The following is a 14,001-nucleotide window of genomic DNA, read 5'->3' on the forward strand; positions in this document are numbered from 1 at the left end:
AAACTCATTGTATTAGTCAGCCAAAGAGTTGCTGATGCAAAGTACCAGAAATCTTTTGTGTTTTATAACGGGTATTTATTTGGGGTAGAAGCTTAGTTACCAGGCCGTAAGGCATAAGTTACTTCCCTCACCAAAGTCTGTTGCCACATGTTGACCCAAGATGGCAGGCAATATCTGAGGAGGTTCAGTCTTCCTCCTCCACCCAAGCCTCTGTGGTCCCAGCTACTTCCAATCTCAGCAGCAGGCTGGGACAAGTCTTGTATCTCTCTTCTGGGACTCATTTCTCTCCAGGCTCAGCTGCTCTATTCTCTCCACAAGGCCAACTGTAAACTATCAGGCAAATGGCTCCTCTCTCTTTCTGGGTCCTCTGCCATGTCTAATGGAGCCTTCTCTCTTTCCTTGCTTATCTCCTTCTCTGTGTGCTTACTTCCCAGGCTCCAGGATCAAAACTCCAACTAATTCCTCTGCCTCATCATTTTCTCTCTGGGTCCCCACCCACCAAGGAGGTGGGGACTCAACAGCCTACTATTGTGGCCCAATCAAAACTCTAATTATAATTTAATCACTCCCAGGGGAACAGACCAGTTTATGAACATAATCCAGTATCTATTTTTGGAATTCATAAACAATGCCAAACTGCTATATTCATCCAGGAATAAAGTAAGATGGAGAGAGTGTATTGAAATTTTGAGGACAAAGGTAGGTATGAAATAGCACTGTAAGTGAGTACAAGAATAAATGAGCTAAAATTGAAATCCTTCCCCTAATTCAGGAACAAGACAAAGAAGTCCACTTTCACCACTGCTATGCAGCATTGTATTGGAAATTCTAACCAAAACAATTAGGCAAGAAAAAGAGAAAAAAAGGCATCCAAATTGGAATGGAAGAAGTAAAACTATCTGTATTCACATTAACGTAATCCTTTATACAAAATCCCATACAATCTACAATAAAACCTATAGAGATAAATTCAGCAAAGTTGCAGGCTACAATATTATCATGTAAAAATCAGTTGTGTTTCTATATACCAGCAAAGAATAATCCAAAATGGAAATTTTTTAAAAATTCATTTGCAAAAGTATCTAAAAGAATAAAATTTCTAAGTATAAATTTAGCCAAAGGGATGAAGGATTTATAAGCTGAAAACTATAAAGCACTGTTAAAAGAAATTTTAAAAGACCAAACTAAATGTAAGGCACCCCCAAGTTCATGAATAGGAAGACTTATATATAAGGATGTCACTACCCAAAGAAATCTACAGATTTGTGCAATCCCTATCAAGATTAGAGCAACCTTTTTTGTAAAAAGTGGAAAAACTGGATCCTCAAATCCATATAGTATCACAAGAAGTCCCAAACAGCCAAATCAATTTTGAAAAAGAAGAACAAAGTTGAAGATCTCACACTTCCTGATTTCAAAATTGATTATAAAGCCACAGTAACAAAAACAGAGTGGTTCTGGTATAGAGGAAAACATAAAGACCACTGAAATAGAATTGAGAGTCCAGCAATGATCCCACACATCTATGGCCAACTGGTGTATCATGCCAAATACATTCAACGGGGAAAGAATGATCTCTTCAACAAATGGTAATAGGAAAATTTGATGTCCACATGCAAAAAAACAATGCCAGATCCCTACCCTACATTATATGCAAAAATTAATGCTAAATGGATCAAGAACCTTAACATAAAACTCTTAGAAGAAAATATAGGATAAAGCCTTTAAAGTCTTGGATTTGACAATAAATTCCTAGATATGATACCAAAATTATAGGCGACAACAACAAAAAAATAGATAAACGTGGGTTTCATCAAAATAAAATTTAAAAACACAACTTTGTACCTCAACAGACATTATCAAGAAAGTAAAAAATGAGTCTACTGAATGGGAGAAAATAATTGCTAACCGTATATCTGAAAGGGTTTAATATCTAAAACATACAAAGAACTTCTACAACTCAACAGCAAAAAGTCAATTTAAAAATGGGGAAAGGACTTGAATAGACTTTTCTCCATAGAAGATACATAAATGGTCAAAAGGCACATGAAAAAAGTTCAACATCATTTGTTATTAGGGAAATACAAATCAAAATCATGAGATATCACTTTATACTCATTAGGGTGACTATTAATAAAAAAAAAACAAAACAGAAAATAACAAGTATTGGTAAAGATGCAAAGAAATTGGAACCCCTACACATTATTGCTGAGACATTGTAAAATGGCCCAGCCACTGTGAAAATTATTTTGGATACCACCTTTCTGAACATAGGATTACCATAGGAGCTACCATTCCCACTTCTAGCTATATACTCCCCAAAGAATTGAAGGCAGGACTCAAATAGATATTTGTACATCCATATTCATTATTCATTATAGCAACATTATTCACAATAGTCAAAAGGTGGAAACAACCCAAATGCTCATCAACAGATTAATGGATAACAAATTGTGGTATATATATATACAATGGAATATTATTCAGCTGTAAAAATGAATGAAGTTCTGATACATGCTAAAACATGGTTGAAACTTGAAGACATCGTGTTGAGTGAAATAAGTCAGGTAAAAAAGGACAAACATTGTATGAATTTACTTATATGAAAAACTAGAATAAGCAAATTCATAGAGACAGGGAGATTAGAGGTTACCAGGGGCTGGGGATCAGGCGAGTGAGGAATGAGGAGTTATTGGTTAATGGCTACAGAGTTTCTGTTTCAGGTGATGGAACAGTTTGGGTAGTGGATGTTGATGATGGTAGTACAATGTTGTGAATGTAATTAATACCATTGAATTGTATACTTAAAAGTGATTAAAATGGGAAATTTTGAGTTGTACATATGTTACTACAGTAAAAATGTTTTTAAGAAAAGTTAATGGACTAGAGATATATGTAGAATTTCCAGAAAATCGCGAAGAGCCACTTGAGTGTAGTGGGCAAGAGGTTACAGTGAGACCAGTAAGCACGGTTGAGTACTTTTCTCCACCTTCATTCAACAGGCCTGTTACAGTTGCAGAGTTGGCAAGGATGAACCAGGGTTGGGATTTTGGCAAGTGAATACAATAGAGGAAGAGAGAGCCAAAGGTGTTGAAGAGAATATACAAGGAAGTTACTAAAAGTTTGTACTGTGGAATTTAACTTGGCCAAGAAGAGGCATCAGAGCATCAAAAGGAAAAGGGCCAATGAAGGGGTCTTAGAGTTAACAGGTTGTTTGAATTATATAAGTAGAGGGAATGATCTGGAAAGGAGGAACTTGGTGGTTGTAGACTGGGAAGCTTGAAATCAAGATAATGGGATGGGTTCAGCCATTGGTCAAGACAAGATCAAGGGAACAGGACTGACTGTTCAAGAACGAAGAGTCTAGGATATGGAAGGATGATTTGTATGAATAAAGACATGAGTGCAAATTATGACATGGGTGCTGCTGGAGAATATGTCAAGGCTAAAAACCTGAAAGAAATGAAGGCCAGTGATGGAGGGATCAATAGTCAGGGGATTTTGCTGATGATATTCCCTAAGACAGGCTTTCACTTTTCTTTATTCCAAAATGCAGTACTGTCATCTTTCTAAACGTGATCATGCTGATCATGTTGCTTTTCTCCTTAAAATCCATCCAGTGACACTAGCTTTAAGCTTATTCAAAGAACTGGCATGGCCTAGAACCCCACAAGCTCTCTCTAGTCATGTCTCCCAGTGCCCTATTTGCTCTCTGCACTGCTATGGACTGTTTGTAGTGTTCCCACGCGGCTTCTGGGCTTACTGACCACGGTCTAGCCGTCTTTTGTTTGTACTAGTTCCAATCAGTCAACTGCTGGCATTCAGTTTTCTCATTTATAGAACGAAGTAGCTAGATTCGGGCTCTTAACTGCAGAACTATTGATGTAAGAGACTTCCTGTAAATGTGAGGCCAAATGACTTAGAAACATATAAGACATCAGACAAATGACCTGGGCATAATTTCAAGGAAGTAGGTGTTGAATGTGATTATAAGTTAGAAAGCAGAAATCTATGTAAAAAGGAATAACCATAATTACATATTTTTGTTTGGCTGTGGAGTGCTCATTGCTGTACCTAAAGTACTTCATTTAATGCTTTTAACACACCTATAATGTGTCAGTTTTGTGTGTGTCAGTTATCTATTGCCATAATAATGCTGCATAACAAACAACCGCAAAACGTCCTGGTACACAATAATAAGCATTTATTGCTCATATGTCTGGTATCTGCTGAGGGTTGGCTAGAATGCTTTCTGATCCTAGCTGGATGCACATTTCTTGGAGTTGCATGGCTGTTGGCTAATTAATCTAGGCCAACTTTGATTAGGGCTCTGTTCTATATGTCTCTCATCCTTCAATAGGCTACCCAGTCATGTTCTTGGGGCAACACTGGAAGTGCAAGAGAGAACACACAGAAATACATAAGGCTCCTTGAGGTCTATACTCAGAATTGGCATGTGATGTCCATCTTACTCTGTTGGCCAAACCAAGTCACATGGTCCAAGCCCAGAGATAGAGTAGGATGGCCCTACAAAGTGACATCACTAAAGGCATGAATGCAGGGAGGAGTGAAGAATTAGGGACATTTTTTACACTGTGTCACGGATGAAAAAAGCAAGTTCAGAGACTTTAAATACCTTGTTTAATTCATGTTACTTCTAAGTGGTGAATCCAAGATTCAAAGGCAACTTTGGTACTAAAGTTTAACTCTTTTCCTTTATATCACAATATTGTGTTGTTTAGAAAAAAACTGTGTGAACAGAAGAGATATGGCAAGCCTTGGGCTATCTGTGTACATTAAGTAATAAATGTGTGTGTGTATACTCACACACATATATTATAATGGATTCACAAACACAGAAATAGATTAGATTTCTCTCGGGTACATACAACTTCAACCACCACATGTAATAGTTTGGTGCAAAAGGAATTGTGGTTTCAGACCATGAATTTTAAATCATTCTAACTAGGTTCAAACACATCTTTACTATTAAAAATAGGAACTATTACAATCAACATATTTTTGCCATTGAGAAATAATTTGTTTATTCCCATCACATAAAAATCCATGCTTCAGGGTTCGACAAACTCTTAGAAAATATTTTCTGCATCCTGCTGGTTGTCTGCAAAAAGTTGTTGAGATGCTTAAAGAAGTGGTCGTCGGTTGACGAGAGGTCAGGTGAATATGGTAGATGAGGCAAAACTTGGTAGCCCAATTCTTTCAACCTTTGAAACGTTGGTTGTGCGACATGCAGTCAGGTGTTGTCGTGGAGGAGACTTGGGCCCTTTCTGCTGACCAGTGCCGGTGGCAGGTGTGGCAGTTTTTGGTGCATCTCATCGATTTGCTGACCTTACTTCTCAGATGTAATGGTTTCACCAGGATTCAGAAAGCTGTAGTGGATCAGGCAGCAGACCACCAAACAGTGACCATGACCTTTTTTTGGCACAAATTTGGCATTGGAAAATGCTTTGGAGCTTCTTCTTGGTCCAACTACTGAGCTGGTCATCATCGGTTGTCATGTATAAAATCCACTTTTCATCGCACCTCACAATCCAATCAAGAAATGGTTCGTTGTTGTTGCATTGAATAAGAAAAGATGACACTTCAAAATGATGATTTTTTTTATTTTCAGTCCACTCATGAGGCAGCCACTTATCGAGCTTTCTCACCTTTACAATTTGCTTCAAATGCCGAACGACCATAGAATGGTTGACATTGAGTTCTTTGGTAACTTCTCATGTAGTTTAAGAGGACCAGCTTCAATGATTGCTCTTAGCTGGTCGTTGTCACCTTCTGATGGCCAGCCATTCTGCTTCTCACCTTCAAGGCTCTCATCTCCTTTGCAAAATTTCTTGAACCACCATTACACTGTACGTTTGTTAGCAGTTCCTGACCAAATGTGTTGATGTTGTGAGTTGTCTCCACTGCTTTATGACCCATTTTGAACACAAACAAGAAAATCGCCTGAATTTGCTTTTTTGTCTAACATCATTTCCATAGTCTAAAATAAATATAAAATAAATAGCATGTGGGAAGTAGATTTGGCTCAACTGATAGAGCATCCACCTACCACATGGGAGGACCAGGGTTCAAACCTAGGGCCTCCTGACCTGTGTGGTGAGCTGGCCCATGCGCAATGCTGATGCACACAAGGAGTGCTGTGCCACATAAGGGTGTTCCCTGAACAGGGGAGCCCAAACACAAGGAGTGTGCCCTGTACAGAGAGTTACCATGCACAAAAAAAGTGTAGCCTGCCCAGGAGTGTTGCTGCACACATAGACAACTGAAGCAGCAAGATGACACAATAAAAAAAGAGACACAGATTCCCATGCTGCTGACAAGAATGCAAGTGGACACAGAAGAACACACAGTGAATGGACACAGAGAGCAGACAACAGCTGGCGGGGGGGGGGGGCAGGAAGCGGAGAGAAATAAATAAATAGCATGTAATAAGTCATTAGCAAAAAAACATAAAGTGAGAAATACACATTAAAATGATGTATAACATAACCACATTTATTTAAGAATGAATTCCAATATCAAATGGCAAATTTCAACAACGCAAACCCACAATTACTTTTACACTAAACTAATATATAGATATTGTTCTATTTGCTTAATTGAAAGTATTTTATATTGTTTTTCATTGCTATTAATGTCCTGTATTACATCTCTATATGAAACAACTAAAATATTTATATTTTAAACTTAAAAAAATTCATTCAACTTGTAATCCAATAAAGCTTTTAAACAACATCATCAGCAAAAAAAAACTAGGAAACTATTATCATTTGAGAAAATAAGCAGAAAAGAACATTCTTCATCATCGCCTACATATTGCAGGACATTTAAGATAAGTGGCCATTCCCATTAATTGCCATTTGTACCCTCCTTTTATTTGTACATCTAAAAGAATGACCATACATTTTCCAAACATCCCATATAGGTAAACTTAGCAGAGAAAATACAGGCCACTCAGTCACATTTGATTTTTTTTTTCTCTCCCTTCCCCCCTTCCCCCCCCCCTTTGTCTGCTCTCTGTGTCCATTCGCTGTGTGTTCTTCTGTGACCGCTTCTAACCTTATCAGTGGCACCAGGAATCTGTTACTTTTTGTTGCACCATCTTGCTGTGCCAGCTCTCCGTGTGTGCAGTGCCATTCTTGGACAGGCTGCACTTTCCTTCATGCTGGGCGGCTCTCCTTTCGGGGCGCACTCCTTGCATGTGGGGCTCCCCTACCTGGGGGACACTTCTGCGTGGCACGGCACTCCTTGTGCACATCAGCACTGTGCGTGGGCCAGCTCCACACAGGTCAAGGAGGCCTGGGGTTTGAACCGTGGACCTCCCATGTGGTAGGCGATGCCCTATCCATGGGGACAAGTCCACTTCCTGACATCCTCTGTTTTCATTTGCTATACCTGGCAACCCTCCTTATTGGAAGCCCTGCACATATGGTTATACATCCAATCAATTTTACGGCACCCCTAGAGTTGTGCAATGTACAACCTATGTAACTAAATGGGAATCAATAAAAACCTATTTGATAATTCAGGGTCAAGTTATAAGTGAGGAGAGATCCTGAGACACTAACATTTCTATACTTCTCCAAACTACCCAGCAGTACACCATGAAGAAAAGTGTGCACAAGTTTTACGGATGGATGCATGAACACAAGTAAAGACAATTCTGGGAAAAATTAAAAATTGCTTATTTTGAGAACCAGCAATATTCTTTTTCTAAACTTCTTCCCTTTTGTTGACTTCTCCCTCCGTTGATCCTGGATCATAATTCCCCTCCAAATGTTACAATAAGGGATTAGTATTTAGTATGCCACCCACACCCAGAATTATCTAGGAGGATTTCAAGGATATGACAGTGTAAACATAAGGGAATGATTAGCTAGTGGTGATACTTCAGACATTAATTGAAAATATGGTCAGCCTTCCATCGAAGTTTAATGCCCTTTGGGTGGTAAAGTCAAAATGTTGCTAGAGAAGAATAATTGACTAGTTGTCAAAAGTCCCAAGAAAGTCAGATTCCTGCAAAAATTCTAAATAGTCTGAAGTTTGACTTTAAGCTTCCAAAATTTAAAATTGCCTTCATCAGCACCCTGGCTGTGGATCCATTTCTTGAGAATAGACTCTCATTAAGCAAGCTCACAGGAAATCATTATGTGAAAAATAAAAATTGTTAATTGGCTAACTTACAGTGATGTACAAAACTGGTATATATAGAGATGAGAATATTTGCATTAGGAAACCAATGTATTTCATATCTGAAGACAGACCTGTTTGTTCCTGTTAACAAACATTTATTGAACTCAGAAACTATATTGGACATGAGTGAATAAGACTTAAGCTCTACTCTTTAGTCACTGAGGAGACTGGCAAGCGTAGAAAAGAGAGCATGTGATAAATCTTGGCCATACGGGTGGATAGGGCATAGAAAGGATGGAGAAAGCAGCAGGTGAGAAGACTAGGAGGTGAGAGCATGCCACATTTGAGGAACTGAAATGATTCCGTGTAGTTGAGTGTGAAGTGCCAGAAGGGAAATGATGAGTGATGAGGATGGAGAAATGAAAAGATCCTGATGAAGAAAGATCATAATAAAAGGGGGAAATGTAAGGACAAATGAGTTTATATGGCTATGAGTCTCCAAAAGAGCCAGGAGGTTATCAGAGGGGTTGCCCTTATGCACACCTGAGCAGAGTCCCAGAGACAGATAAAAGTAGATACAACCCCAGGTATTGGTTCTTCTGAGGGCAACAGAGACCCACAGGTTCTATGGTCATGGCAGAGTAAGTTCAGTGCCATGTCAGTTGGCCCTACTTTGGAGTTGGTGTTTCTGTGTGATGGAGCTGGACTCAGATGTGATCTTTGTCCTCAAGCCTCTCCTGTTACTTTTACCGGAACTGTAGTTGGTGCTTGGGTTTAATGTATACCCAGGGGACCTGAATCTCTGGACTGACCATGTGATAGCCAGGCCCTGGACCTCAACAGACTAGCAACTCCTGCACTCTGGTTTATTGGACTTACCCCACTCAGCTAACATGGAGTTGAAGAAGGTCAACCACCACACCAGGGAGCCAAGAATGCCTACAGCTGAAAGCAGTAGGATTGCATCCAGCATCCATGTGGAATCTAAGGCCCCTCTTGATGCAGAAGTGGAGTGGACACAACCATTCCAAGGTCCACAGGATGGAGGAATAGAGTATGGATTAGAGTGGACTTATTGATATTCTATTCAAGAATTGTTGTGATTAGTAATCGAAGAAAATGTGGCATTGGTGTGGAGAAAGTGGCCATGGTGGCTGCTGGGGGTAGGGAGTGGGAGGAAGAGCTGTGATGTGGGGGCATTTTCAGGGGTTGGAGTTGTCCTGGGTGGTGCTGCAGGGACAGTTACCAGACATTGTATGTCCTCCCATGGCCCACTGGGTGGACTGTGGGAGAGTGTGGGCTATGGTGTGGACCATTGACCATGAGGTGCAGCGGTGCTCAGAGATGTATTCGCCAAATGCAATGAATGTCTCATGATGATGGAGGAGGTTGTTGTTATGGGGGGAGGGGTGGGGTGAGGAGGGTGGGGGGTATATGGGGACCTCATATTTTTTTATTAAAAAAATAAATAAAGACAAAAAAAAAAAGCTCTTGTGAAGCAGTTGGGCTTTCCTTTAGAGCACTGGAGAGCTGCTGCCAAATTTTAAGCAGTTAATTATTAGATTTGCATTTTGAAAGGTCAGTTTGGCAGTTGTGTGGAGAATGCATTAAAAGGAATTTAGACTGGAGCTGGGAACCCCTGCCGTGAACTAGTTAAGAAATGATGTTGTTAGAAGCAGGAAGGTACAAGAAACATGGAAGGAAGAAATGGCTAGGTGAGATACTTAGGAGCCGCAGTCTACAGGACTGAACGATTAATTTCATGAGTGGGATAAAGGAGATCAGAAGGTCCAAAAAGATACCCGCTAATTTCAGTCTTACCAGAAAAGAATCAGCAACCTGAAAGGAAAGAAAATGCATTTAGTGGTGCCCTTGTTCCATTAGAAATGTCTTCAGGGCACTCGAGGTAGTTTGTCAATTGGTGAGAGTTGGCCATGCTTTATGCTGATAGGAAAGAGACAGACAAACGGAGAGGAAGGAATAGGGCCCCACACAGATGAAGGGCTCAATACTGGATGGAAAGAGTGGCAAGGAAGGGAAAAGAAAAGATAACTGTGTGGGTCTGTTAATTTTTTGTGGCAGAAAGTTGAGGAGTTTCCGTCTGCCTTTTATTTTATTATTTGAAATAAGAAGCAAGGTCACTGGCAGAGGAGTCAAAGTTGGAAATTTAGGTTCCTGGGGAAGATGTGAAAGAGCCATTGCACAGAATGATACAGAAGCTGACCGTGGAGACCGTCAGGCAGGGTTGACAGCTACGATGGCATCAGCCTGTGATAGAGGAAGCAGTCAATTCCTGAGTGGTGCTGGTTAGGTCAGATCATATGCCATGTGGAGAGGGCTGCTTTGGTTATGTAATGACAAAACAAATGTGGAACAGCATCACTAAAGAAGAGCTATTCTGAAATTTACCAGCTTAAATATTGAGTTGTCTGCCATCAGATCATCCCAATTTTAAAGAGGCACCCACTCACTTCTAGGTATTACAATTATGTATAACTAGAACTTCTATTACAGCACTTGATCTAATCTGTGTTCTCCACTAGATTCTGTCTAGAGAGAGGGAGCACCTAGGCATCTTTCTGCATCTAAGTGTCCCTAACATTCCTCCTTGGGTGTACCCAGTACTCTGTGAGCCTTTGTGGGACTGACCCTTAAGGAGGAATAGGTGCTCTTCAGTGTCCTTTGGAGAGCAGTTTTTCTCTTGAAGCTGTCTTCTAGAAAAGAGAGGTTTGATTCATATATAACTGTAAAACTCAAGAATGGAAACATCTATGTCACATCTATATCACAGCTCCAAGGGCAAGTGCACTTGAGCCTCTTGAAGAAACGTAATCACATGCCCGTTCTCATGAAAGACAGATTTATTTATAGTAAAATTAAAACACTGACAATAAATGTAATATGTTTTCACTATTTATGGAATCTATAACAGGCATCTTTAACGAAATAGCAATCAATATATGTGAACAATGTCTTCATATAATAGTGAATACAATTATAAATAAACTGAAGATATTAAGAAATATTATATTTTGTCTTGTTTTTCAGAGTGATTGTGTACTTAGTTTTTTCCTTGCTGAGCCTATACAACAAATAACTGAAGAATCCTTGCTTGTGGATGTAGGTAAGTAAATTCTCCATTGTTAGTATGTACAGTTATTGAGTTTCAGTATAATAGAGTAAAAATACCTCAACCATAATTTTTTCAAATTTCAAATTAAAATCTCATTTTAAGAATAAGGCTTCATTAGTATTTTGTAACCATTTCCAAAGCTTTTTACCCCCTTAGAATATGTTCTTCAAGTTAAATTAAACAGAGATCTGTGTGCCTAATTATAATAACTACATGATGGCACACTATTAACCCATTTTAATTAATTGTGCATTGAGATGGAATTGCTTGTTAAAGACAGAGTTCCTATTACTCCCTGTAGGTAAGTCTTGCAGTGTACCCACATTTTAGAAGGCAACAAAATAAATATTAGACACTAATAATGATGATGAATTATCTAGCAGTTTCACACTTATCTTTTAAAACTCAGCAATTACTCTACTTCCCTAACAAAATTCTTTTATTGACAGGATCCAAAACTAGTCTAGCACAATTACCTACCCTATATTCAGCCAAATGTATTTTAATTCTAATCAACGTTTTTATCACCTCTCCTAGATTAGCAGAGACTCTTTTTAAATATCCTATCAATTTTAAACATTCGTATTAGAACTCCATTACAAGCAATAGCCATCCAATAACTGGTACTGGTACTTACCTCACCTAAGATTTACAAACCCATATTGTCAGATCTTGCACCACACCATTATTTTTGTTTTATTTATTTTATTTTATTTTATTTTGTTGCTGCTCCCATTCTTCAATCTTATCTACAGTCACCTCCTGAATCTCTACCTTTAAAGATTAGATCCATCTGCCCATCACACCTGCTTATAGTTGACATACTAGGTATATAGCTCTGTACAGGCTGTTCAGGTTGTATAGCTTTTAAGTAACGTATTTATATTCATGTCTATCTTTGGAAAGGAAATTTAAATCAATATCCTCCCATTATGCAGTGTTCTGTATTCATAAATGCTAAATTAATATATGAAGATTCTATATCATTCATTCCCTGACATTTTACTAATTGTGTGACATTCCTTTCTTTGATACTTTCTTTGTAAAGTCAAACCATAAATATTAGATAACTAAGGTATTTTTTAAAATATTTTATTGTACCAACCTAAAGAAGAATGATATCCATAGCTTAAACTATTTCTTTTTTATTGTCAGGAATTCAATTATGGGAATAAAAAAGCTGGGAAGATTTTTTTCCAATCAATATTCATAAACTTGAATAAACTTTATTTCTAAAAAGTTAGAACATTAGCAGAAAACTAGAGATGTCAGATTTTTAAAATAAGGTACTAGGTTGACCTCTATGCGTTCATTAAAGTCCCTCAAGGAAATTGTTCCTCTGCATTCCAAAAAATTAAAATGTGAGTCATTGTCAAATTTTGAATTTTACTGATAATATTATTTCTTTGTAAGGTGTTTAAAATACATACCTGCACTCCCAAAACTTAGGCTTATTATTGTAAAAACTAAAAAGGTTGTTCGAGAATTTGCTTTTTGCTTTGCTTATTTTTTACCACATCATACAATACTTATTTATTTCAGCAATCATAAGGGACAAAATATTTGATTTTCAGTATTTTTTAGATTATAGCCTGCTTACAAAATACAGCCTATTATCTTAAAACAACTGAACACGTTTTCCAAACAGAAGGAGAAAATCATTACAACAAACAAGGATTAGTAGAAATTTCGTCCTTCCTGTGTCCTTTAAAATGCACCACAATGATGTAAGATGTTATTAATAGGGGAAAATGTGGGAGGGGTAAGGGTGGGTTATATGAGAATCTCCTATATATTCAATATAACTTTTATGCAATTTAAACTTTTCTATAAATAAATTTTATTATAGGGAAAATGATTTTCTCTTTCATACTTCTTAATTCTTAAAATTTTTGTCACAGAATATTGATTGATTCTAGGAAAAAAGCATGATCCTTATTGTAAGCTCTATTCTTGTGACTTGTTGAAACTTTAAGCTTATATTGTTAAATGATAAGAGGGTAAATTTATTCAAGAGTTTATTAAACTTTTGCTTTACACAGAACTAAAGCAAAAAGCTAAGACTTCACCATTTTACTACCCTCTACTAATGAATTAAGAGTGTGGATACCTAGATATCTAGCATGATATCACCTGTAACGATGTGTAACTCTGGATCTGAGAGATTAATATTCCTTTGCCATTAGCCATTCATAAAACATGCTTTCGTAAAGCGGTAGAAGAATTTGTCGTTTTAGAGTGTCAATCTAATCACCATCTTCCTCCATTTAAAACTTTTCCTTGGCTTGCCCTTGCCCTTAGGCAGGGCTGGCTTCACATTCTTGCAACCCGCGCTGGCACAACAGCTCCCCATACCTAGCAAGGCTCTGCACTTGATTTATGACGCTGCTGCCACTGTCTTGAAAATCTTAACCATTTTCAAAAAAGGAACCTCACATTTTCATTTTGCACTGGATCCCACAAATTATATAGCTGGTCCTACCCTTAGGATAAACACTATTGTGTCCAGGCAGAATCTGGCACCCACCAATTTCCCTTTCCAGTCTAATTGCACACCATTCCGCATCTCCATTCCTGTCTTTTTCAGTTCCCCAAGTCAGTCAAGCACCTCTATCCCTCAAGGATGCAGCTTTCTCTGCCTGGACCACTTGATTCCTATCCCTCCTTCTCCATCCTCTTACGCATCACTCAGATCTCATCTCAGTTACATTTGA

The 14,001-nt window shown here is 38.3% G+C and overlaps 1 protein-coding gene across 3 annotated transcripts in view; it reads left to right on the forward strand.

The window, feature by feature from the left end:
- Nucleotides 1-14,001, forward strand: part of PIK3C2G (phosphatidylinositol-4-phosphate 3-kinase catalytic subunit type 2 gamma) — a 646,925-nt gene that overhangs the window by 579,282 nt on the left and 53,642 nt on the right. For all 3 annotated transcript variants that reach the window (XM_058282853.2, XM_071210197.1, XM_071210198.1), the window contains one exon: nt 11,203-11,278. In XM_058282853.2, the coding sequence (XP_058138836.1) occupies nt 11,203-11,278 (76 nt within the window). The remainder of the gene's footprint in view (nt 1-11,202; nt 11,279-14,001) is intronic.

This window comes from Dasypus novemcinctus, chromosome 20 (assembly GCF_030445035.2).
Source record: "Dasypus novemcinctus isolate mDasNov1 chromosome 20, mDasNov1.1.hap2, whole genome shotgun sequence".
Lineage (NCBI taxonomy): Eukaryota > Metazoa > Chordata > Mammalia > Cingulata > Dasypodidae > Dasypus > Dasypus novemcinctus.